The sequence below is a fragment of the Ambystoma mexicanum genome, chromosome 12 (genome assembly GCF_040938575.1).
Source record: "Ambystoma mexicanum isolate Mex_15411 chromosome 12, UKY_AmexF1_1, whole genome shotgun sequence".
Taxonomy (NCBI): Eukaryota; Metazoa; Chordata; class Amphibia; order Caudata; family Ambystomatidae; genus Ambystoma; species Ambystoma mexicanum.
Window position 1 is genome coordinate 463,077,399 of NC_090936.1, and position 24,621 is coordinate 463,102,019.

At 44.6% G+C, this 24,621-nt stretch overlaps 1 protein-coding gene across 2 annotated transcripts in view; it reads right to left on the reverse strand.

The window, feature by feature from the left end:
- The window catches only part of LOC138513665 (protein mono-ADP-ribosyltransferase PARP12-like), a 322,728-nt gene that overhangs the window by 284,744 nt on the left and 13,363 nt on the right, over nt 1-24,621 (reverse strand). For both annotated transcript variants that reach the window (XM_069628723.1, XM_069628722.1), the window contains one exon: nt 11,940-12,069. In XM_069628723.1, coding sequence (XP_069484824.1) covers nt 11,940-12,069 — 130 coding nt within the window. The remainder of the gene's footprint in view (nt 1-11,939; nt 12,070-24,621) is intronic.

Genomic DNA, 24,621 nt, shown 5'->3' on the forward strand with positions numbered 1-24,621 from the left:
GTGTCCGGGTGGGGTGAGGGTCAGGTCGCTGCGAGGCGGCGTGGCCACTAACTAAGCTAACATAATACAACCTAATAAAACATGCACTAGATAAAAGTCATCACAACTCCTTTGAGCAAATCCTTGCAAACCTATACATTTCATTCTTATATTTACATCATTACTCATTGGGACTTATATGGGGTACCAGGTTAAGGGTCTTGACCAGTATGATAACATTGGGTCTGGATTCATTAAAGAGGCTGAGGCAAGTTGGCGGTTGTTAGTAGTGGGAGACAATATACTGTGACAGAGGTCTGATTTTAGCTAAGGGCAGGCTGGGGTGGGCGTCATGATGGGGTCACATATCTGGTACATCAAGAGAATACCTTGCAGGGACACAGGGTTATACTGGCAGTAATTTTCCAATAGCGAGGGTGAGGGGGCATGGGCAGGTTTGTGGAGATGGATGAGCTATAGGGCCTGGCTCAAGCCGGTTCGCACACGGGACAGTGATCTCAGAGGAAGAGTGAGATGTTACATTTGTTTTTGTTGCAATTACCTCTGGCTCGAGCGTGAGAATGGAGCTACGAAGCATTCAGATACAGTGAGAAAGGGTGGGGGCCTTATGCGCGGTGTGCCCGGCACTGCTGAGGGGAGTAAAGCCTTTTTGTATTATCGTAGTGAGGCCTAGTCAGAAAATATGGAGTCGAGGGTGCACAAAATGGATGCCACATGTCCTGCGCAACAGCCCCACCTATGCAAATGCCAGCTAACGCTGGTATTACATAAGGGCGATGGAGGTATTCCCCACCATTGGAGGCACTTGGTCCAAGCTGTACTGAATGCATGGGGGGGGCCTAACGGCCCCTCGCTCCCTCACACCCTCTTCCTGCTCCCACTTGAGAGGCTAAGAACCTCAGGGTCATGTTCAACTCCACACTCTCCTTTTCTCCTCACATCTCTGAAGTGTCTAAGAAGTCAAACTACCACCCGCACCTCCTCAGAGGTATAGTTCCTTTCCTCTCCTTCTCCCAGAAGCTCACTGTCTCTAAAGCTCTGGTTCCCTCTAGGCTGGATTACTGCAACAGCATCTTTCTAAATCTGCCTGCTTCTACTCTCCGCCCTCTCCAATTCATCCAGAACAGAACTGCGAGACATGTCCTTAGCCTCAAGCCCTGGGATCGTATCTCTACGGCCCGAAAATCTCTTCATTGGCTCCCAGTGGCTGCAAGGATTAGATTCAAGACCCTTTGCATTGTCCATAAGGATTTCTGGGGCCTGGGTCCACAATACCTACTCGAGCTCTTCGCTCCTCCACCTCCAAATCCCTCAGGGTCTGTTGCTTCTCCAAGGAACGAGTTGGGGGTAGATCTCTTTCCTTGACTGGGGCCTCTCTCTGGTACAGCCTCCCTGCCTCTCTGAAACTTGAGGGGAACCATCTCCGGTTCTGGAAGCACCTCAAGACCTTCCTCTTTGCTTCTGCCTTCGATCTTCCTCTCCCCTGCTGATCTGTCTGCTTTGGCCCTGGGCACCTGGTTACCCTCTGATTTCGGGCCCATGCCCCTGCCCAATCTGCCACACGCCTGCACTGCCTCTTGGCAACCCTGTACTTGGGTCTGTATCTGCAACCCTACGGTCCCCTTACCTGAACTTATTAGACATCCCTTGACTGTGCTTTAACCTTGCACTTCCCACCTGCTGGCTGTACCACCTTGTATCCAGTGTTCAGCACTTTCCACTCCTCCCCTCCCCCTTGCAATTTCCCCCTTCCCTCTCCCTTGCACTTGCGTGGTCTCAATGTCACTGGGCCTAGTAAAATGGTTGTTTTGTCCTCGTTTGTTCCCCTCCCTTGCCTTGTCGCACTCTGAAACACTTGTGTAGGAGTGCAATACAAATAAAACATCATATCATAACTCATTATAGGAATGCACGAAAATTCATCGATACAAGTAAGGTTGAATAGGGAGGGGGCTGTGTCATGCCGTATTCCGACCTTGTCTGGCCTACGACAGGGATGTATTTTGCCCGCCTGTTTATTCAACCTCTATGAGTTGGACATGAAGGACTACTTGAGTAAGGCCGCATTCATACCACCAAAAGTCGGTGTATTAAAAGTTTACTGGCTCGCATATGCGGATGATTTTTTTTACTTTTTGACAAATCACGAGCAGGGCTGAAAAGATCAATTAAAAAAAAATTAAACTTTTAACCATGTCAACAGGTAAGAGAAGGAGGGCTTTATTGTGGTCCTGGGAGAATACCGTTATCACATCTGCACCAAATATGATATACCTAGGCTTCTTTATATCAGCGTCACCAGGTTTGTCCAAAGTGTGAAACATGCTCAGTCGAAAGGTTGCTATGTTACTCTCCCAAGTTCAGGTAATAAAGCGTAAATTCTGCTCCTACTCTATTAAATCTGCTTTGAAATTCTATGTAGGAAAAGTTATCCCCAAGTCCTTATCTATGGTCAAGAATTATTCTTTGATGTACTCCGAAATGGTTAGATCTGCTGGAAGCAAAAATTTGGAGGAGATTATTGGGAGTTCCAAACAATATATCTCTAGCTGCTATAAGACTTGAACTTGGTCTCATTTCGATCCATGCCAGTGTTGAATGGAAGTTATTGTCATTATTTAGGAAACTACTTCTTCAAGTCAATTAATCTCTTTATGAGAATTTCAAGGAGTGTCTGCACTTGATTCCTTGAGGGAAATGTGTGAACTATTTTAGCACCATTCGAACTGTGACTGAGAGGATACTACAAAAAATAAGTTTGAATACAGACACCTTAATTAACAATCCGACAAAATGTTGAGGGCACCTGAACAATTGAGGACAAGAAGAAAGTCAGAACTACTGTACACGTGGCGCGGAGGAGCCAGATTGTCATGTTTTATGTATGTATATTGTTTCAGCCCTCGATGTATAAATAAAAGTGTTTAAAAAAATAGAAGGTTCAATATATAAGAACTGGTTTGAGGAACACATTTAATGTGTGTTTTAATGTACCTTTTTCGGATTTAAACTGTATCTTAATGCTTTTTTTCTTGGTTTTAATGGTGATGTGACAATAAGTTTTAAAGTACTGTTCTGTGAAATTGTAATCATTACTGCTTGTAAAATTTGATTTTGATATTTTACACAGTTTTAAGAGTTGGTAATCTTAATTTTCTCTCTTAAATTCATTGTATGATGATGATTTTATAAGAAGGAGTTGTCTGCTGTATTTCTGATTTTGTATTGCAATAATATAATCTTATTTGTTGATTCTTAATGAATTTGTAAAGGTTATTCAAGCCAAATACAATAAACAAAAGTAAAATGAATAATACAGAAACGCTTGGTGACTGGCAGGCCGAAAACAAGTGTTATTGTAGGTGGGATGGGTGGTGGTGTGGAGGTGACAGGGGGGGCATTAAGCGGCACTGGAGTGCAGGGGAGAAGGAGGCCTCCAAAAGCGTAGAGGGGGAGGGTTGAGGCAGTGAGAGTGGTCTTGGAGTGGACAACTTTGAGCAGGTGGCCCTCTCCAAAATCAGTCTTTTGAGAGCGAATTTCGCTCACAGATCCATTTCTACAGGAGGCGTTTCAATACAAGAAGGTGACAATTGGGGGTTTCTAAACATTATTGTTCTATTACCTCAGCCCTGAAATGCTATATGGAAAGCAAGTCCTTCTGGGGGTAAGAAAGAAGTTGATGGCATTCTAAGTGCAGGCTTTAAATGGATATCCTGTTAAGTTGATGGTGACTCACAAGTTCAAGAGGTTTATTTTCACATGAGAGGCTGTTGATAAAGCCTTTCCAGAGGAAGCGATAGATGCCTATTGACACTAAGGACCTTTTTGTCATGTCTGTGCGGTAGTGACATGGTTTTTGGGTAGTGGGGGGTCATCCTCTTGATCATTGCAAGAGGGGTTCTCCCAGCTGAGGGAAGCATGCAAGGTTTGAGGGGTGGAGGCTCCTATACGTGTTACCATGCTGAGGGGTATTGTGTCTATCTATCCCAGCCCTCATCCCTCTTTCCCTCCATTCGCAGCTCATCCCTTTTTTAATTCAGTGAAACCTTAGAGTTTTTGTAAGAGAGATTTACTTTGTCAGAGAATGCTGGAAAGTTATAGGGCCTCATTGCAAGGGTGGGGCTCCCGTAATGAAGGGTGCCGGTACGGGACTGGCACCCTTCATTACGGGAGCGCCGATTACGAGGTTCCCTTTGCGGGACCCTGTAAGGACTCCTATGTCGGAATGACCCGGTAAGTCCTCATTGCAGAACCCGGTAATGGAGCACGGTTTGGAGGCAGCCATGGTGCTAACAGCACCATGGCTGCCTCCAAACTCGTAATGAGACCCATAGTCTTTGGCCGTTATCATTGTGTGTGCTGCACTGGTATGTTTTCAGATGTACTGCTAGCCATTTTTGCTTTGTGGAACGTTCTTGTGTGTTGGGCAAGGTTTGTGTTGGTGTATTTCCTTAATACAAAGAGCATTACACAAATAAAGCTGTACTAATCTTATTGATTGTGTAGGGATGCAAGACAGAAAGGCCCCTGCCATAATTTGAACATATGGAGCCTAGCCAGTCACCTCTGTCCTAACCCAGCGAAAATTCACACAAGCATCTCTTAATCTAAACTCTTAGAACCTCCTACACATTGACTGCGGCACTGGTCACAGAGGGCATTCCAATCACAAAGCGCATTGAGGCCATACAAATGAGGAAAGAGTGCTATATAAATATCGAATCCAATTCAATACATTCCAATACAATATGCAGGCACATTCCACATTCCATATTTGGAGAGCCACATGTATGTGAACCTGGCACCATTGGTGGAACCCTCTTAATTTGCCTTCACTGCCTGGGCTCTGCCCAGGGTTCTCCTTTATATTCTCCTTTTTTGTATTGTGTTCTCCATTGCTTGGTAGCTAAACTTGCACTGTGTAACCGCCACCCACCAACCCCCAACCTCCCTCACAGACACACATACACACTAACACACACACAAATACACACACCACACTCAAACACAGGTAAATGTTTTCTCTTCGTTCGCACAATAATCTGCACACAAAATAAGTACAGTGTTTAAAAATCTTAACAGGTCTAATGCAGACAAACCACTACTCACTTTTCTCTTATAACTAATTTGTTTGGAATTGTGTTTTATTAACAATAAATGATACTGTGCTCTCAAATCATGTTCTGTAAGTCACTCCATCGTTAGCAAACGCCATTTTGCATTCATGTACAGTTTACAAATTCAAAATATCCTAACAGCCAAGGATGATTATTTAACACCTGTCATGAAACAACAGGAGACTCTGAGTTGTACTTTTTTCAAGACATAGGCACACCCCATCGCCTTTGTGATAACTTTTGAATGCATTTTCTGACAACGGCTTGGAGCTTATTTTAAATCCTAAATTGCATAACATTTTGTAATTCCACAAACAGGTGTATCTTGTTTTTTGCAGTTGAACCACGCAGGAATGCCACCGCACCAGCTGCAAAGGGTTCACGCTAAACACAGCGTAGCTGTGGCCTCCGCCTAAGGTTGGACCATAGGGAGATGATTGTGGGTTTTGCACTTATTCCACACCCTGTCTATGCCACAGCAAGAAACATAAGCACTGAGTGCATCTGAATTTCGAAAAGAGCAGAACCCAAACCATGAACAAAGAGCATAAGGAGGAGGCAGCAGGACACAGTACACGAAGGGTGGTTGTGCAGAGAGCAATTAGGGAAGTAAGGTTCCTTAGCACAGGGAGAACAGGGAGGTCGAAGACATGCCTATCATCCACAAGCAGCTCAAGGAGATTATGCAGACTGAATATGAGTCATATTACAGACCACCAGATCCAGGCCACAATCTGAGGCTGAGGAAAGCAAAGGTATTAACAGTGCTAACAGCAGGGCAGGCTGAACATAGTAACGACAAGGCAAGACAGGCTGAACATAGTAACGGCAAGGCAGGCTGAACATTGTTGTCTAGTAATGGCAAGGCACGCTGAACATTGCTGTCTAGTATCGGCAAGGCAGACTAAACATTGTTGTCTAGTATCAGTGTTGTCTAGTATCGGCAAGGCAGGCTGAACATTGTTGTCTAGTATACACAAGGCAGGCTGAACATTGTTGTCTAGTAACGGCAAGGCAGGCCGAACATTGTTGTCTAGTATCGGCAAGGCAGGCGGAACATTGTTGTCCAGTATCGGAAAGGCAGGCTGAACATTGTTGTGTAGTACCGGCATGGTAGGCTAAACATTGTTGTCATTTATCGGCAAGGCAGGCTGAACATTGTTGTCTAGTACCGGCCTGGTAGGCTGAACATTGTTGTCTAGTATCGGCAAGGCAGGCTGAACATTGTTGTCTAGTATCAGTGTAGTCTAGTATCGGCAAGGAAGGCTGAGCATTATTGTCTAGTATCGGCAAGGCAGGCTGAACATTGTTGTCTAGTATCGGCAAGGCAGGCTGAACATTGTTGTCTAGTAACAGCAAGGCAGGCCGAACATTGTTGTCTAGTATCAGTAAGACAGGCTGAACGTTGTTGTCTAGTATCAGCAAGGCAGGCAGAACATTGTTGTCTAGTATCGGCAAGGCAGGCTGAACATTGTTGTCTAGTACCGGCATGGTAGGCTGAACATTGTTGTCATTTATCGGCAAGGAAGGCTGAACATTGTTGTCTAGTATCGGAAAGGCAGGCTGAACATTGTTGTCTAGTACCAGCATGGTAGGCTGAACATTATTGTCTAGTATCGGCAAGGCAGGCTGAACATTGTTGTCTAGTATCAGTGTTGTCTAGTATCGGCAAGGAAGGCTGAACATTATTGTCTAATATCGGCAAAACAAGCTGAATATTGTTGTCTAGTATCAGCAAGGCAGGCTGAACATTGTTGTCTAGTATCAGTGTTGTCCGGTATCGGCAAGGCAGGCTGAAAATTGTTGTCTAGTATCGGCAAAGCAGGCTGAACATTCTTTTCTAGTAACGGCAAGGCAGGCCGAACATTGTTGTCTAGTATTGGCAAGGCAGGCTGAAAATTGTTGTCTAGTATCGGCAAGGCATGCTGAACATTGTTGTCTAGTATCGGCAAGGCAGGCTGAACATTGTTGTCTAGTATCAGCAAGGCAGACTGAACATGGTTGTCTAGTATCGGCAAGGCAAGCTGAACATTGTTGTCTAGTGTCAGTGTTGTCTAGTATGGGCAAGGCAGGCTGAACATTGTTGTCTAGTATCAGCAAGGCAGACTGAACATTGTTGTCTAGTATCGGCAAGGCATGCTGAACATTGTTGTCTAGTGTCAGTGTTGTCTAGTATGGGCAAGGCAGGCTGAACATTGTTGTCTAGTATCAGGACTCGGTCAAAGGGAAGAGGCCCTGCAACTTGCACAGCTGGCCCAGTGTGCCCCACGGTGAGCAGTCAATAAAATAATACACAAACGTGGAATTTAATACTAGTGCTCCTCTGCAATTTGAATACAGCAGCACCCAACGGTGTTGTCACATGATTTTGCCACAGAGAGCTTGACACAGGTGTATGCAGTTCCCTGCTTTCATAGAACCAGGAACAGAAGAGCCCTTCCTGTAGAACCCTGGGAGTTGCATGGAAACCACTGAATCCAAGTTTCCAGATTCCATGTCACTGCATTATAAGAACTGAAGACCTCGTTGACACGCTTGCAATTGTCCACGCTTCCAGTGTACATGGAAAGAAGCCGTGACGAGGGAGTAGTGCAAGACGATGGCTGGTGATGGTTGCCGTGCCACTGTCCGCCTGAAGACTAGACTTCGCAGAATAGTCATGGGACAGTACACTAAGCACATATCATTCTTCAACCAGGTGGAGTGTCCCATTGAGAAGTGCGTCTCACTCACAATAAAGGCTCCGTAGGGTTGCACCTCATAGAACATTGCTTTACGCGGTAAACAAACGCTTCTCAGAAAACACAGAGCTACTTGCACAGAATGCACATTGCCTCACTCAGTATGTAATTGGTTATTTATAATGCGCTTAGTACCTAAAGGACCCGAGGATCGAACCTGTGTTGCTCTGCGTCGCCTTGCTTCTAAGGCGAGCACGTTGCCCCTGAGCTATCCTCCCAGCCCTCAGTGTATCAGCTCCCCTCAAAGTTCTTCCCTGGGAACATACTCTGCCTCTTATAGAACATGTCCCTACAAGATTACTAGTTCAAAATGTACATTGCCACACTCGGTACAGATCACATTTCCCCGTGGAGGCTACATTTCCCAGAATATATGGGGCTTCACACGGAAGGCACTGTGTCAGCTCAATAGGGACCCGTCCGACATGAACTTGCATCACTCACTTTAAATGCCCCCCAGACCACATGCACTGGAATGGACTCTAGCTCACACTCCACAGATTCCACTAAATGTTGCAAATTCACCCTGCCTCACTGGGTACAAAGTACTAGCCATGAGTACTCAGGCAAACTGGAAAAAGATGCTTACAAAGATTTGGTCAATCTTATTAACACGTTTGTTTATTACATTTTCAGAAGGAAGTTTCATTATTATTGTTGTCAGAATTGCATTTCTGCTCATGGGAAGTCTCCATTTCCTTGAAAGCATGTTCAGGCCGATCTTACTCCTTCAAGGTCTTATAGATGCTTTGGCACTTTCACCACATTTCACAGGATGCAGCGTCAGGGGTCTCTTTCTCTCACACACGGCCATTTTGTAAAAATGCAAACTGCACGCATAGGACCGCCTACATTAGTAATTCCGAGCCAATGCGTCCCCTGCATGCAATGTCAAACATTTATAAGCCGGAGTGGCACACTGTATAGTAAAACCAAGCAAAATCCCCTTTACTCTTCAGTTTTACACTCTAGTAAGTAAACACTGTCCGCAAATGACGCTTCGCAGGAAGTGTTTACCAATCGATTCCTATGAAATCTGCCTGCTCTTTAGCAGATGCTAAATTGAGGTGGATTCCACAGGAATCCATTTGCTTTAAACTTACATGAAAATCTCATGCAAGCGTAAAATGAAGTGTACACACAAGACAGGGGAGTAAAGCACGGTGGAGATATAAACTCTGCTCTGCTCCACTTCTCCGCCTGGTGTGCACGCTATAATGGTCTGGAGCGGGAAATGGCAGTGTAAAAGCATTACGCTTACAAATCCATTTCCCGCTCTGGTCCGTTTGAAAATGACACCCACAATGTCCTATGGACACTTTGGCACTTTCACTAGGTTTCCAGAATGCAGAATCAGGCCCAAATTGTGAACTTGCATCTCTTCATCTTGACTTTATCCTGGAACGCTCTGTCTTTCTGCTGTGTCTTGTGTAAGGTCTTCTAGTATCCGCAGTGCCTCTAGCAGTACTCCGTTTCCTACTGCAGAACCTGGCTTCATCTCCAAAGTCCCCTGAGGACCTCTCACCAACTGCATAGGGACATCTCAAGCATTCCTTGCTCCTCGGGCGATTCGGCCTGCTGGCCCTTCGGAGGTTGGCACTAGTGGTACACAGCTCTTTCTCAAAACCTGGCTTCTCTGCTGACTTCATGTTTCTGACCCTGGATTCAAAACATCTCCAGCAACCAGAGTTCTTTGATGCAGAGTTACAACTGGGGGCAATACAATCAATTTCAGAGTTCCTACTACCGCTGTCTGGGCCCTTGCTCCTCAATCTCTTAACAGCTACAGACTCTTTGTTTCTCCTTCCAGGCTATCAGGTTCTCTTCGTCTGCTAGGACTCTTCTCCTTCTCAGACCTCACAGAGCCTCACTGCACTGGTGGGAAGTCCCCTAACTTGGTCTCACAGATCCCATCGCTCTATTGGTGCTTAGACCCTCCTCACTACCCAGAATTCGTTCTTTCTGACCAATAGCTCATGGTCTAGAGAGAGGAGTTTATAAAGCCTCATGCGGCCAACTTGGATCTTTGTGAAGGCGCCTGGATGGAGGTCCATGTCCTCTCTTCTTCTAATTTACAAAGGGTGGCTGATATGTGCCTGCTTCCATCATTTTCTGCACGCATGCTCCCTTAAGGGTATTTTTGATGCTCAATGTCGTCACTTCACCAGACTGCATGTTCCAAAATGTACTCATTCTCACTCAACACTGCTGTAGCCCACACAGTTCCACATGATCCACAATGCACTCTTTCTCTCTCTCTCTCTCTCTCTCAGCACCAAGCTTCCCCCACCACAGGACTACCTCATTCAGAATGCATGTTTCACTCAGTGCATAGCCCCTCACAGAGCGACATGACCAGGAAACACTTGGCTGAACTCAGGACAAATGCTTCAACAGGACTTTTCCTGAAATGAGCTGTGACTCCCACAGCGCAAAGACTCAAGAGGACTACACGTCTTAAACACACATGGCTTTACTCGAAACAAAGGTCACATAACTACATCTCCTAGAATGTACTCTGCCTCACTAATTGGAAAAGTCCACATAACTGCATGCCGCAAATGACACCTTACCTCGTTCATTGCGAAATCCCCTGACAGACTCCATCTCCCATATTTACTCAACCTCATGATGTCTTTACAGGATGACATCTCATAGAATGCCCTTTCCATCATTCAGCAGGTATGCCCCTGTCTAGACTGCTTGCTCCAAAGTGCACTCGCATCAGTCAACTTCACTGCCATTCTAGCCCAGTCCGAAAGTGAGCAGAAAAATCAATTGGAGGAGGCATGGAGGAAGGGCGGGCTTAAGGTGGGGGCTGCAAAGTAGCTGGCTATCACAGGGAAGGCAGGAGGTGGTGGCGAGTTACCGGGAGGACATAGGATGGTTACTTCCTCGTGCCTTCTCATCTTGCTTCCCAGGCTTCTTCCTGGAAGACAATACACTGAAACATGAACCTCAACAGAAATAGTACTGTGCCAGTAGTGCATGTTACTGTGACAGCATGGGCCTGCCTTATGGCAACCAAGAGGACTATACATTGTCATCTTCTTTTTGATGCACTGGCACTCTCCAAGTGCAAAAATTCTCATGAATTATACACAAGAGATTAACATTAAAAAAAAATACTTGTTAGAACGACTGGGTAGGGCATGCAGACCATCGCCTTCCATGTTGCTATGAAGCCTGTAAACTAGAGACACACCGGTCCTGTCTGTTGTGTCAAATAGTGTTGCGGTCTTCCTCACTTTGGAAACATATCTCCTTCCTTCGTATCTTCTGTAGAGCCAGCCTCCACAGTGGGTGCAACCCTGGAATCCCCCAAATAAGGTTCGAAAACAGACCCCCCCATGCTTCTGAAACAGAGGACTGTCCTGAGATTTGGCAAATAAAATTGCGTTACTGAGAAGAAGCCCCACAAGGAGAGACTCTAGCGCCTCCTTTGTTATCATGCCTCTGATTGGGCGGGCATCAAGAAAAGGATCCTTCCTGGTATATGTTTCCACAATATCGATCGTCCCGATATTGTCATACCACAGACAGAGATCCGTCTTCTTTGAACAGTATCTACTTTAGTAATGGTGTTGCTTCTATGACCCCCGAAACCCCAATGAGGGACTATAGTGCTACCCCATGGCCCGACAATCTGCTCATCATTATAATTTAGCACTTTTCTTAAACAATGGCGCAAGAGCTTCAGGGCACCCTCTTGCATGGTCCATGCTCTATAAAATGTTAACAGAATGTTAATTAAATTAAAGTTCTGTGATAGGCTGAGAGCCCTGCTGCTTCGTCATTGTTCTGTGTCTTCTATGTTAAGTAAATCAACGTTTGTAGTGAACATATAACTCTATTGGTTCCTCTTTTGCAACCCCCAAAGCTCTGATTCCTCCCAGCTTCCTTCATCTTTTTACATTCACATCCCATGCCTTTGCGTGTTAGCCAGGCTTGGCCCCCTTTGGCTCTGTTGCATTGTGGGATCTGTGCAGCTGTTTGCCTCTGCATGAATACATTGTGCAATGGGTGTGAAGCTATTGTAGTGCACGGGCACTGTATCTGCTTGCTCTGGGGAACCACTCACCTCTGGCAGGAAGGAAGGGTCGTTTAGCAGCAGCAGGACTTGAAGCTCCTTCATGTCCAAGTGGCTGATCTTGTTGTCCTTCAGAACAGTCTTGTTGGCCTCAGAGTGGATGTCGTGTGAAAAAGCACAGCTGTTATTGAAATGAGACATAAGTAAGGAAACACAATCAATAGAACATCACTCCAATCGAGAATTTAGTGTCAAAAGGAGAACTAAGCCAGAACAAATATCATTACATAATGCTAATAACAATCTACATACCATAGCTGGCATTGCTTTTTTAGAATTTCGCTGATAGGCAATGCATGCTTTTTGCTGATATGAGTGGCTCCTCTTGCTTGCTGGATTAACTATTTCATTGATCACATTGACAATCTACTGGGATCAGGATAACTACATCTCCCAGTAAATAGTTCAGCCATGTTTGACGTGTCTGCTATTCACAATGCCCTGGCTACTGCAATGTGCACATCACATCAGTAAACGACTGTATCTGCCTTCCATACTCTTAATTCAGATTTGCATACAGCTCATTTGAATACATATTTGGGTTCTCTAGTATTTGTATAGACTTATGAAAAAGCTCATGAACCTTTCTAGTTCTTTTTGCTTTCAAACAAAGTGGGGGAGTCCAACGTGAGGAACTTATCTGGCTTCCTTTCTGCCTCCTGGGCTTCCCCTCCACTCGATCACTTTTCCACCATTGCTCATGCACCAATGATACGGTTGCACAGGAGCCTCTGACATGGCTGGTCGCAGGCAACTGATATTCTTATTTATTTATTTATTTATTAGCATTTATAAAGCGAACCTCAGCCCTGAGGCATCGTGGCGGTGTTACAGAGAGACTTGCTGGTTACAGAGGCCATGTGGGGGCAGGGAGCTTCCATCATCATAGTGCCCTAATGAAGACAATGAAACAGACAGGGGTTGAAAGTTGGAAGGTTGAGTGCAGATGTGGGAGGGAATCGACCCTCAGAGCATTCCCTTGCAGGGGAGGAGAGAGGGAAGGCACGGGAAGGGAACCTCTCCACCCCTCCCACGTTCACCTCACTCCTTATTGCTTTATTCTTCTTTAGCCACCTGATCACCCATCTCTTGTCAATTTATGATTGCCAGTTGTCCCCAATGTCTCATATGATGAAGGAATCGGAGGAGAGGGAGATGTGAGGTCTGGACGATCTCTTTCTACCCAATTTCCACTCCACCTTGGTCACTGCACATTGGGAGCTGTAGGCACAAAATGATTTGGTTGCAAATCTGTGTCCTGTCTGCCACATTGTAACCTAGTGACAGAGTAAGAGGAATAGCTGTTGGAAGGGGACGAAATTCTAGGCTTGACAAGAGAAGTGAGGGCTTTACAGTGGGATGTAGGATCTTTACTGCTCCAGTCCAATGCCTGCCTGAAATGTTCACAGACCTTTTCTTTCCAACATTTATCTTTTAATCTGCAGCATCACAAAATCAAGAGTTTCTGCTGTTTCCTCTGAAGCTGATTTCTGGAATCATCATTTCCTTTCAAATTGGTGCCCTCTCTTGCAATTGCTGTGCCTCTGTAGTTGTCGTTTCCTCTGGAAGTACCAACCCTTGGGAACTACGGTTGTTATAGAATAGCCTTCCCATTTTGGACCAATTTCCTTCCTTGGGAGGTGCTGCTCCCTCTGGATTTGCTGTACCTTTTAGGTTGTTTTCCTCTGATGGAAATGCCATTTTCCGGGGTCTGTGTAGTTTTCCTACATTTCCAACCTGGGGCCATTCGGCAGCTTTGGTTCCAATTCTGGTTGTTTAAAATGAAGGGTTTTAGATGTATTATCTCAACCAAAATGCTAGGTCATGGCAAACTGTTGTCGTGCGTTGTCTTCCAAGTCTAAAGAAATTGTTTGAGTCCAAACAGTTGTCCGTTCTGTAAACATGCCCTATTCTAATTACCCTTCCATTTCGAAATGACATCTCAAGATATGCTGCTTTATGTTTCCCCAGAACTACTGTTCTATGTTTGTATTATGTTCTTTCTTTTTTAAATGTGTGGTCCCATGCTGAAAGGGGAAGGAAGAGTCATGAAGTTTTTTGCAGAAACCGCAAATCCCCCCCCCTTCCTCCATCCACTGTGGAGTTCCTCAAGGGTCATGCATCTCCCCCACCCTCTACAACATTTTCATTAGGTCCCTTTTCGACATCCTGGACACACGTCGCATAGCCTACACTAACTATGCTGACGATACCCAAATCATGATCCCTCTCACAGGCAACTGTGCTGAAGACTCAAACACCCTCAACAATATTTACTCGCTGATTCAGTCTTGGGTGGCAGAGAACCACCTGTGTCTAAACAGCAACAAAATGGAAATCCTACTAGTCGGACCCCCCATTGCCCTAAATAATCGCTCCGCACTGTACTCTGTATTCCTGATCCACCACATTTCCATTCTGGTCTCATCCTCTGTTAAAACCCTAGGCGTGCACCTCAATGCCTCCCTAACCATGTCCCGCCATGTGAATGCCACTGACTCATCAGCAGCCTACTCAACCAAAGTTCTGAATGCTGCCAGACCCTTCCTATTGAGAAACAGCTGCCTGACGGTGGCCCGAGCCATCATAGGCTCAAAGCTGGACTACTGCAATGTACCCTTTGCTGACACCTCCTCATTTCAATTAAGGAACTCCAAACCATTCGAAATAACGCTCTACGAGCAGCCCTGAACATCCCTAGAAGAGAACACACCTCTGTAGCAAGAAAGTAGGCCCACTGGCTTCCCATCCAAGCACGTATCACCTTCAAAACCCTGCCAATCACCCACAAATGCCTCTCCGCCACATCCCCCCTGTATCTCTCGCAGAAACCAGTCCAAGCACACTCATTGAGACCTTTTAGAACACCTTACACTGACTGTCTAGTACTACCCAAGGTTAAACGCGCCAAAGCAGGCAGAGCTAGCTTCTCCTACCTAGCAGTCAAGCATTGGAACGCATTTCCCCATGCACTCAGAGCAGAAAGATCTTACTGGGTATTCAGAAAAGCTCTCAAAGCGTAGGTGATCTCCTAATCACAAACCACTGCCAATATCCAGAAGGGCCTCTGCACCCCCATAGACTGTACAGGTAACCTAATTATACCAATTTGCTGGTATGTATCGTGAATGACATGTACCTGTAACAGCACCATGGTGCCTCTGTGCTGTTTGCATGCTATACAAATGAAATACATAAATAAATAAGATAAAGGTGATGTACTTCTTTGAATGTGTTGCTCTTTTCTGAACTACGTTACTGAGTGTAGAGTAGTATGTTTTGTTTTCACCAGAGTAGAAGTAAACAGTGACGGGGGTGTTCCTGTAATTCTATCCATTTACTACTTATGAAGGAACACACAGTGCCTCAGGGTGCCTATGCTCTCAGATTGCTCATTTCCGCCGAGGCCGTTAGAGACAGTAAACATATTCCAAAAGAACACAAACCTGACTGAAAACCGTGGCCATAATATATCAAACTCAATGCCGAACCTAAAACCGACTTGACACCCAATCACAATGTTTTTAGGGGTAGGTCAAGCACAGGAAAATACTCTGGCCAAAAGAGATCATACCTTTCTTCTTTCCAGGCAGATTTAATTCCAAGCATTACATTCCCTTCAGCAGGATTAACAGGGACCCATGTTAAAGCCATACACTTGGAAACACTTCAACCCAAAGTTTTCCAATCGCCACACGCTATGGCAATATGTGTGGGAAATCTGCAGCTACTTCCTCACTCGCCGGGCACTGATAATGTTTTTACTTGATAAAAGTATTTAACATTTCATATGCTTCTTTGAGAATGTCAACATGCTGATTTCCTATATGATATGATATGATATGATATGGCATTTGTAACGCGCCTATACACAGGTGTTTCAAGGCGCGACGAGGCAGGGAGGGGAGGAACAAGGGGAGACAGACAACGATCCTACTAGGCCAGGTGTCATTCAGATCGCGCAAGTGCAGGGGTGGGGGAGGGGGAAAAGTGCAAGGGGAAGGGGAGGGGGGAAGTGCAGTACAAGGTAAGTGGCGTAAAGTAATAAATAAATAGGGCCAGCTGGTGGCAAGTGCAAGGTAAGTGCAGAACAAGTGCTGGGAAAGGGGGGGGGCTGTAGGGATACAGAGACAGTCCCGCAGTGCAGAGGGGTTCCAGTGCATCAGTGCAAGTGGAGAGTGGCTGGGCCCAGGACCGAGGCCGTTAAGAGTGGTCCAGTTGCAGAATCAGTGCAGTTTCAGTGAAGGATAATTAGCTGTTCAGCAGGGGAGAGGGAGAGAGAAAGCAGAAGCAAAGAGGAAGGTTTTGAGGTGCTTCCGGAACCGGAGATGGTTCTCCTCAAGTTTCAGGGAGGCAGGAAGGCTGTTCCAGAGGGAGGCCCCTGCCGCGGAGAGAGATCTACCCCCAGCTCGTTGCTTCGAGAAGCGGCTGACCCTGAGGGAGTTGGAGGCGGATGAGCGAAGGGCTCGGGAAGGAAGATATTTGGGAAGAGAGAGTTGAAGGTATTTAGGACCCAGGCCCCAGAAGGCCTTGTGGACAATGCAGAGGGTTTTGAACTTTATCCTCGCAGCCACTGGGAGCCAGTGTAGAGATTTCAGTCCTGGAGAGATACGGTCCCTGGGCTTGAGGCCAAGGACAAGTCTCGCAGTTCTGTTCTGGATGAGTTGCAGAGGGCGGAGAGTGGAGGCATCTTTCCTTGTGACAGCGTAAGGTGTCTAATATAACATGCTTTAAATCTTTATTTTTTCCTGCTTCTTTTGTCACTTATTCCTTTATCCCCATGTTGAGGCTTCATATGAATGTCAATCAAAATACAAATCAGTACTTGTCACCAAAGTTACATTAGAAGCCTCACTAATAATAATTTCACTAGATTTCTTCGTTCACTGTCCCCTCTTTGTTAATGGCCATTTTGAATGTTTCTAGCCTTTTTTTTCTCCTTGTTCTTTTGGGGTGTTTTTAATTGGGGACTTGAAAAATCTTTCTGCCACACTATTATTTTATCACTGTTATCAATCGACCAGTTAGTTGGTGCATTCACTACAAAATGGAATCAAAGGTTACTTGCAATGTGATATGTTCACATGGATTTTTGTTATTGATGTTAACCTGTTCAAAATTAATTTGATTTACATCTGGTCACTGCTCCAATGCAGGGTTTCTTGTAGATATAATGGTAATGGTCTCCTTTAAAGGATCTACTTGTAGTTGCCAAATGGACCCAATTGTATCCTTAAGATCCAGACAAATTCAAATAAATTCACCTAAAACGCCTGTATGTTTTCATATTTCGGCCAATATAACACCAACTAACTTCACAAGTGACTCTAACACCACATGTCAACTCAAAAGGAAGGATGTACAGGAGTTTGAAGCTTAGCTCCTGGATCAATAGGGATTTGAAATATCTAAAAACATTCAATTTGTCTATACAAAATATGAATCATCCTTATCACCAGGAATCCTTGTTATTAAAGGATCTGTAGGAAGGTCGAACAAATCCTCATTATTAGAAAATGCCTCTTTTTGCAAAGGCAAACATGCCTGCATAGTTAGAGAATCAATCGCGGTGGAGATATAACTTTCGTTTTAACACAGAGAATGCATGATGTGACAGCAAGAAGGAATTCCCGTTTAACCTCATTTGTTTTATTTCACGTTATTGTTTGGTACCTCCATATTCTTGATTTGTTTTTTAAAATAAGATGTTTCTAATTTATTTACAGTAATATCTTTCGGTGTCTTCTCCAGAGGCTATTCAACAGAAAGGAAGGCCCTTTAATATCATCAGAGTCCTTATCTACACAAGTGCTCTCAATGATCAACTCAGCGATACCATTCTGCTGAGGTCCCTTCTGTACATTTCAAGGGTGCTTATAACGTTCTGAGTCCTTTTCTGGGTAGAAAATGCTTCTTAAAGAAACTGTAAGCATAAACCTAATCCTTTCAATAAATTCATCTCCCACGTTCCACTCAACCAATTACCTTGCTAATTAGAGGCAATCCACAGTAGCGACAAGCTAGCTCCAATATTGTTACTAATGGACATTTATAAAATATGTGTAGTATCTGCTCAAATAATCAACAGTCTATATCCATGTTGGAAATCAAAAAGATTCACATAAATCTGCATAAACTGCAAGCCTGCTTGAGCCCAGCACTTTGCTTATTGCGGCAGGCGCAATCCCTAATTTTGATTGCTAACATATTCATTGGATTGTAGTTAAAGGGTCCAGATTTGTTGTTGGAGTTGTAGTGGAGATGGCCAAATGAGCCTTTTGTATGAGCTGATAGATACCTTGTACCACTGGATGTGAAGTTTGTTCTGTTCAGTGTGTGTCATCATGTTGCTGAAATTATTTTGTTGTTTATACAAATCTTGGTAGATATTGAAATTGATAAGCTATAGCCATGCCCTCTTGTATGATTTTCCAGTGTTTACTTACGTTGCTTGCTATCGCTTAGAAAGGTATGTCAATGACATTGGGCCTCATTACGACCCAGGCGGTAACCATGGCGCTAGTAGTGCCATGGTTGCCGCCGGTATTTTACCAACTCCGCCATGGTGAATGGCGGAATTACCGCCCCATTCCAAGGTTGGCGGGGCGGTAATTCTCAATTCCCCATTGGCCCTTCCCCATTCCCATTTTTGCCCCCGTAGGGCTCAATGGGAATGGGGAAGGCGGTAATTACGGTACCGCCAATTGCGGTACCGTAATTACCTCGAAAGTCCCTTTGCGGGTTTCTTCCTTAACGGCTGGTAAAACCAGCCGTTAAGGTCGGGACCCGCAAAGGGACCTCGTAATTAGGCGGTAAGGGTTTAACGGCGTCGACACCTTTTACGGCGCCATTAACCCCTTACCGCTTGGGTCGTAATGAGGCCCATTATCATCTGTAGACATTCTACTATGCAACTATTGGAAGATAGTAGGGACATGAATGTTTCAGGTACTGTGGACAAGTCTTGCCAGACAGTTTTAAGTGAGGTGAATCGAATGGAAGATCTATCTGTCAACACGCTGAAGGTAATGTCTGATCCCTTCACCTTGATATCAACACTGCCTGTGGTAGCCGATGAGCTCCTTCAAGCATCTTCATTTTCTGTTCTCTGTTATCTCCAAGCGAAAACTCTGTTTTTCTAAGAGTTCGCAAGAGAGTAAGGACTGTATGCCTGTGATACTGGACAAGTCATTGAGTGGTTTTTCATGGACAGAAGAAACATTTTAATCACAGATGTTGAGATGCCGACAGGGCATGAACCTAAGGAGGCCCTTAGAAATAAAGGGCTGGCTTGGCTAAGATCAAAGACTGGGGCAGGGGTTGTTGTGGTGTGTGGTGGTAGTAATCTCCCACATTTCTTGAGCATTCTTACAGATATTCCAGATGGTCCGTCCAATTTACAATTGGTACTTGACCTGGTCTAGGACCTACATTACCTCATCGAAGTTCAGTTGTGAATGTATCCTTCATGTTTGTATGATCACTGTAATGATTTCTTCATTTGTTTTTCTATGCTAGTAGTATGATCCGATATTTCAGCCTGTTTTTGATTCAGGTTTTTAGTTATGTGTCCTTTTATGGATTATGTCTTGCGTTTTCATCGTTTGTCAGCGCTCTGAGGCTGTTGGGCGAGTTTAGCTCTATATAAAAAATAAATACAATACAATACAATTCTAGAGTTGTACGTGGTGGACTGGAGTCTGCAGGTTTGTGTAAATGTATTGTTGTATATGGTTTAGTGCCCCTTGTAAGCAATCTTGATGTCTTTGTTAAAAGAATTTGTTGTGCATCTCTGTTGGCGTTGTTTATTGGGTTCTGGTAAAGGACAGAGTTTCTTAATTTCCACAAGCTGAGAATATGTTAATGATTTGATTTGGTTACATAAATGAAAACTGTATGCTTATAAGATACTGGTGCTGTCTGTAGGTGTAGCAAACTGATTAATGCGTTATCTCTTGTATTGATCCTGGTATCCTGAAAGTTTACCTGTGCACTGCTGTCATTTTCATGGTCTCCAAGCACTCTGGCGGATCTGGAAAGGAAGGAGAGTTGGGAGGGCTTAGTTAGTGGGATTGAGAGGGAAAAGCGGATGTGCTGTTGGTAGATTCCATTCAGAAAAAAACAGTCACTGTGTGCTGGTTTGTTTTAGTTGACTGACGTTATGTGGTGTTTGGTGTGTGTATGTAATAGTAGTAGTAGTGTTTCATTTGTATAGCCTCTTTCACCATTAGTATGGTCACAACGCAATGTAGTTTGAACTCCCTCGGGCACCGGAATCAGGTATGGGGATTTTGAGGAGGTTCTAGTATCCATGTTTGCATATAAGTTCCTGATAGCCACCCATGTCGAGCTGGCATGTGGATGGGTGGTGAGAAGTAAACTAGAGAGGGTATGCGAGAGCGGGATAGTTATTATGTTTGCAGCTAACTATCTAATTTATCTGAACAGAAGCTACATTCTTATGGCAGAGATGTTGTGTGATAAGTCTTAGAGTGGTGTATGATGGCAGATGCGTGTGGGTCGGTGGCCATGCCTCCGGCTAGAACTCTACAAGCGTGGAGTGCAACAAGGTTCAGACCATTGACTAATTTGAACAGTTACCTTGACTAGACACGTTGGCTACACTCCAAATGACATAGGTTGAGCTAAAGGCTAAATTCAACATGTGCTTGGATGGGAAGTGCAACATCTTGGCCACCTTCATAATTCTTCTAGGTGCAGTACACAGGCTAACCTACACAGTTCTTCTAAATGCAGTACATACTGGCTAACCTTCACAATTCTTCAGTGCAACATATTGGCCAACCTTCACAATTCTTCTAAGTGCAATACATAGTCTAACCTTCACCATTCATATCTACTCTGTCCTTTGCGGATTACACATCTGTTGTAACCTTCTGCTGCTCTTGCAACCTATTAAGCTTGCAAAATACCTACTTGACCAATGCTGCATTTTTAGCCAATTGTTCCTGCGTATTTGATGTAGCCCCCTGTGCCATGAGGTGAGGCTTTCCCAACTTGTGCACTCATCCTAATGTTGCATCTTACCTACTTGCACCTGCATATTTGATGTAGCCCCCGTACCATGAGGTGAGGCTTTCCCAATTTGTTCACCCATCTTAATGTTGTATCTCAGCTACTTGTACCTGCATATTTGATGTAGCCCCCAAAGCATGCTTCTAAGTCCTTTCTGTATGTTGTAACCATTATGCGTTGTCGTTCACCTTATAACCTGTCACTGTTGCACTTAATGTAACTAGCGCTGTGATACCTCAGGGTCTTGGGCGCTGCTATAAATACTAAAAATAAATAAATAAATGCATTCTTCGAAGTGGGGATTTGTGTGTGATTGGTTTAGTTTCCTGTTGGGCGTTGTGGAGTGTGTGGAGTTTGTGGTGGTTTTAGGTTTTTTCTCTATGGCATATGTATTAGAGTGATTTGTTCAGTGCTCGAGGATGAGTACGCAGAGTATTAGAGAGTTTTTAGTAGGGCTAGTGGGGAGTCGTCTGAGTCCTTCTGTGCAAGGTTGTGTTGATCTGTCGAGTTCATATTATTCTGTGGGGATTTGCTGTAGAATGCTTTATTTATTTGGATTGCCCTGTTTCGGTTCATCTGGTTTCAGATGTTTTTGGTGTTTCTATTGTGATGTGCTGAGAGTTTCCCTTCCGTGATGTTTCCTTTTTAGCTCGGTGAGTTAAAGAGCCATGTTTTAAAAGTAATATTGAACTTAAGGTGATCTTCTGTTGTTCGTATTTCCTTTGGGAGCGAGTTCCAAAGTCTCGCTGCTATGCAGGAGAATGCTGTCCCCCAAATGTCCACTGTAAGTATTGTTTAGGTTTCAGGCGAATGTTGTTCCAGGAACTTAGTGTTCGGTTTCGTTTGTAGATGGACATTTTTCCCTGTAAGAATTCTGCTCCTTGGCCACCCATAGATTGCTCTGTGTGTTATGCAGAGCGTTTTGGAGAAAATGTTTTTCTTGACCTGTGCATTCAGTGTTCATTGTAGATTGATTGATTGATTAAGCTAAGCAGCTCGATCAATATTTCATCTCCTTCCCAGGTTCCCAATACTTTATTGATGTATCACGAACATAGTTTAATGAGGTATGGCCAAGTGTTGTATTTGAAATACAGCAGCAGCATCTTACAAGTATCTACTTTTTACCCTTCGATGGTCATTTCATTACCAGTTTTTAAATTTGCATGAATTATGAAAATGTGTACTTCCAGCATAAGGGTTTTGGCCAGCCTGCCTACTATACTGATGCTCTTTTTCTTTTGTGCTGCTAGGGGACTTGTCTATATTGGAGAGGGTTTGTTGAATGGTGCTTTCAAGGGCATGCTTTGTTTTCATGTTGCTTGTACAGTGCATCATCACACATGATTTATAGGTGGTCCTGTGCAGTCTGGAATACGCAATGCAAGGCTGAACAATGACAAATATTTTTGAGACCACAAAAACAATGACTTACCTTAACCCCAAGCTAGAACTGTTGATAAAGTTAAAGAAGGGGACCTGCAACATAGGTGAAGAAAGAAATCTCATTGGAAATGAACGAAATGGCTTGTGAATGCAGAAACTCAGCCATTTTGGAGAAGCAGGTGCTAATGTGAAAGTAGCGCTAGCATTATAGAATTTGGCCTTCAAGAGCTGCTTTCATCAACCCGGCGCAGAAAATGCTTTTTTTCCACACATATGCTCCATTCATATGCATTCTTATTCTTCTGTAATGGGGGCAGGCATTTCCATGATGCAAGATGTGACAAGGCCGGTTCTCTGGCTCTTCTTCACAGAGACTGGAGGAACAGGAAAGAATTCACAGCAAGCCCCAATCCTGAGGGCAGGATCTCTTGAGAGGGCCCCAACCCATGGGCTTTCTCTTGTGCCAATATGTTTCTGTGCCGATCACTGTTAACTCATGCCATTACTCCACATATTCCTTGCCAGTCTTCTCTTGCTTTTGTTTTAGAAATACCATGCCCAAGCAGGGAAACAGGAAAACCAATCACCACATCCTCCGAGGGAAGACAGCTACACAACCATTAGATTGCAACAGGTATAGAGGTGCAATGTCATGGCCACTAAGACGCTGCAGTGAAACAAGACAGTGAGAAAGGGAGCCCACTGCCAGAAGCCTCAATGTTGGAGACTTTGCGGATCTGTCAGAAAGAATAGAGTAGCCCACACAAGGCACCTCAGACCAATGGAGACTGAAAAGGATGGAGGACCCCCACCCAAGAGACTTACCGGGAGACCCCATGGAATGTGGTCCCAGACCACAAACAGGAAAGTGAGGTGGGCTTAGCCCCCTACTTATGACTTTTCACTACGCACACACGTCCTGGGTGGGGAAGACAGGGCCTGATTGGCTGGGGAGAGTGGTGCAATCCTGGCTATCAAATAGGGGTATAAGCAGTGAACAGGAAGCAAGTAAGTGTGTGATTTTTCGGGTATGGTCAGAGTTGGAGGTGGAGGATGACCAAGATACCAGCAGGAGGAATGAAGGAGTGGCAAAGTGTGGAGGAGATTTGTGGAACAGGTGAGGTACTGGCTAAGGAGAGCCAGTGGTTCTGCAGTATGACTGTTCGTATGAAGAGATTGTTACTGAGTGAAAGGGAAGAGCAGCGGTTTGGAGGGAAGAGTAGTGGTTTGGCTGTAGGATTATTAGTTTAGAGGTAAGAGTAGTGGTATAGAGGAAGATGTACTGGTTTGGAGGGAAGAGTTGTGGTTTAGCTGTAGGATTATTAGTTTAGAGGTAAAAGTAGTGGTATAGAGGAAGATGTAGTGGTTTGGAGGGAAGAGTAGTGGTTTGGCTGTAGGATTATTAGTTTAGAGGTAAGAGTAGTGGTATAGAGGAAGTTGTAGTGGTTTGGAGGGAAGAGTAGTGGTTCGGCTGTAGGATTATTAGTTTAGAGGTAAGAGTAGTGGTATAGAGGAAGATGTAGTGGTTTGGAGGGAAGAGTAGTGGTTTGGCTGTAGGAATATTAGGTTAGAGGTAAGCGTAGTGGTATAGAGGAAGTGATAGTGGTTTGGAGGGAGGAGTAGATCCATGGAGCTGTGTGTGTGTGAAAGCAGGGTAACAATCTTCTACGTGTTGGTTTCCTATTTTTTGTTGGGATCATTTGTGCTCCCTATTTTTCTTTTTTGGGAATACTTGCTCATTTTTAGGGAGTAAAAGTGGTGGTCCATTTAGCCCTTATCTGTACCACTGAGAGCAGGAGATCTACTCAACAAGTGGCTGTCAGACCAAACCTATGTTGAAGTAAAAGACATGTTGGTGTTAGAGAAGTGTATAAACATACTACCCTCTTGCCTCCAGAAGGTCTTCAGCAACTCCAAAAAATCCCTGCTACATCCAATTCTTGCTCCCTAAATAACTCCCTGCTAGAGCCCTTTGGTCTTTTAGCTCCAACTCGCTGCAGATCAGACGCTTTTTCAAGAAGAGGGTGGGTGTTAGATCTCTCTCCTGCACATGTGCCTCCCTCTGGAATGGCCTCAATGCCCCTCTCAGTCTTGAGCCGATCTCCTTAAGTTCCGGAGTCTCCTCAAGACCCTGCTCTTCTCTTCCTCCTTCCCTCTCCCGTTCCCTCTCCCCTGCTAATGTCCCCCTATGCCTCTTCACTGGTTGCCTGGTTCCTTCAGATTCTTACAGGGCACCAGGCCCTCCTCAACC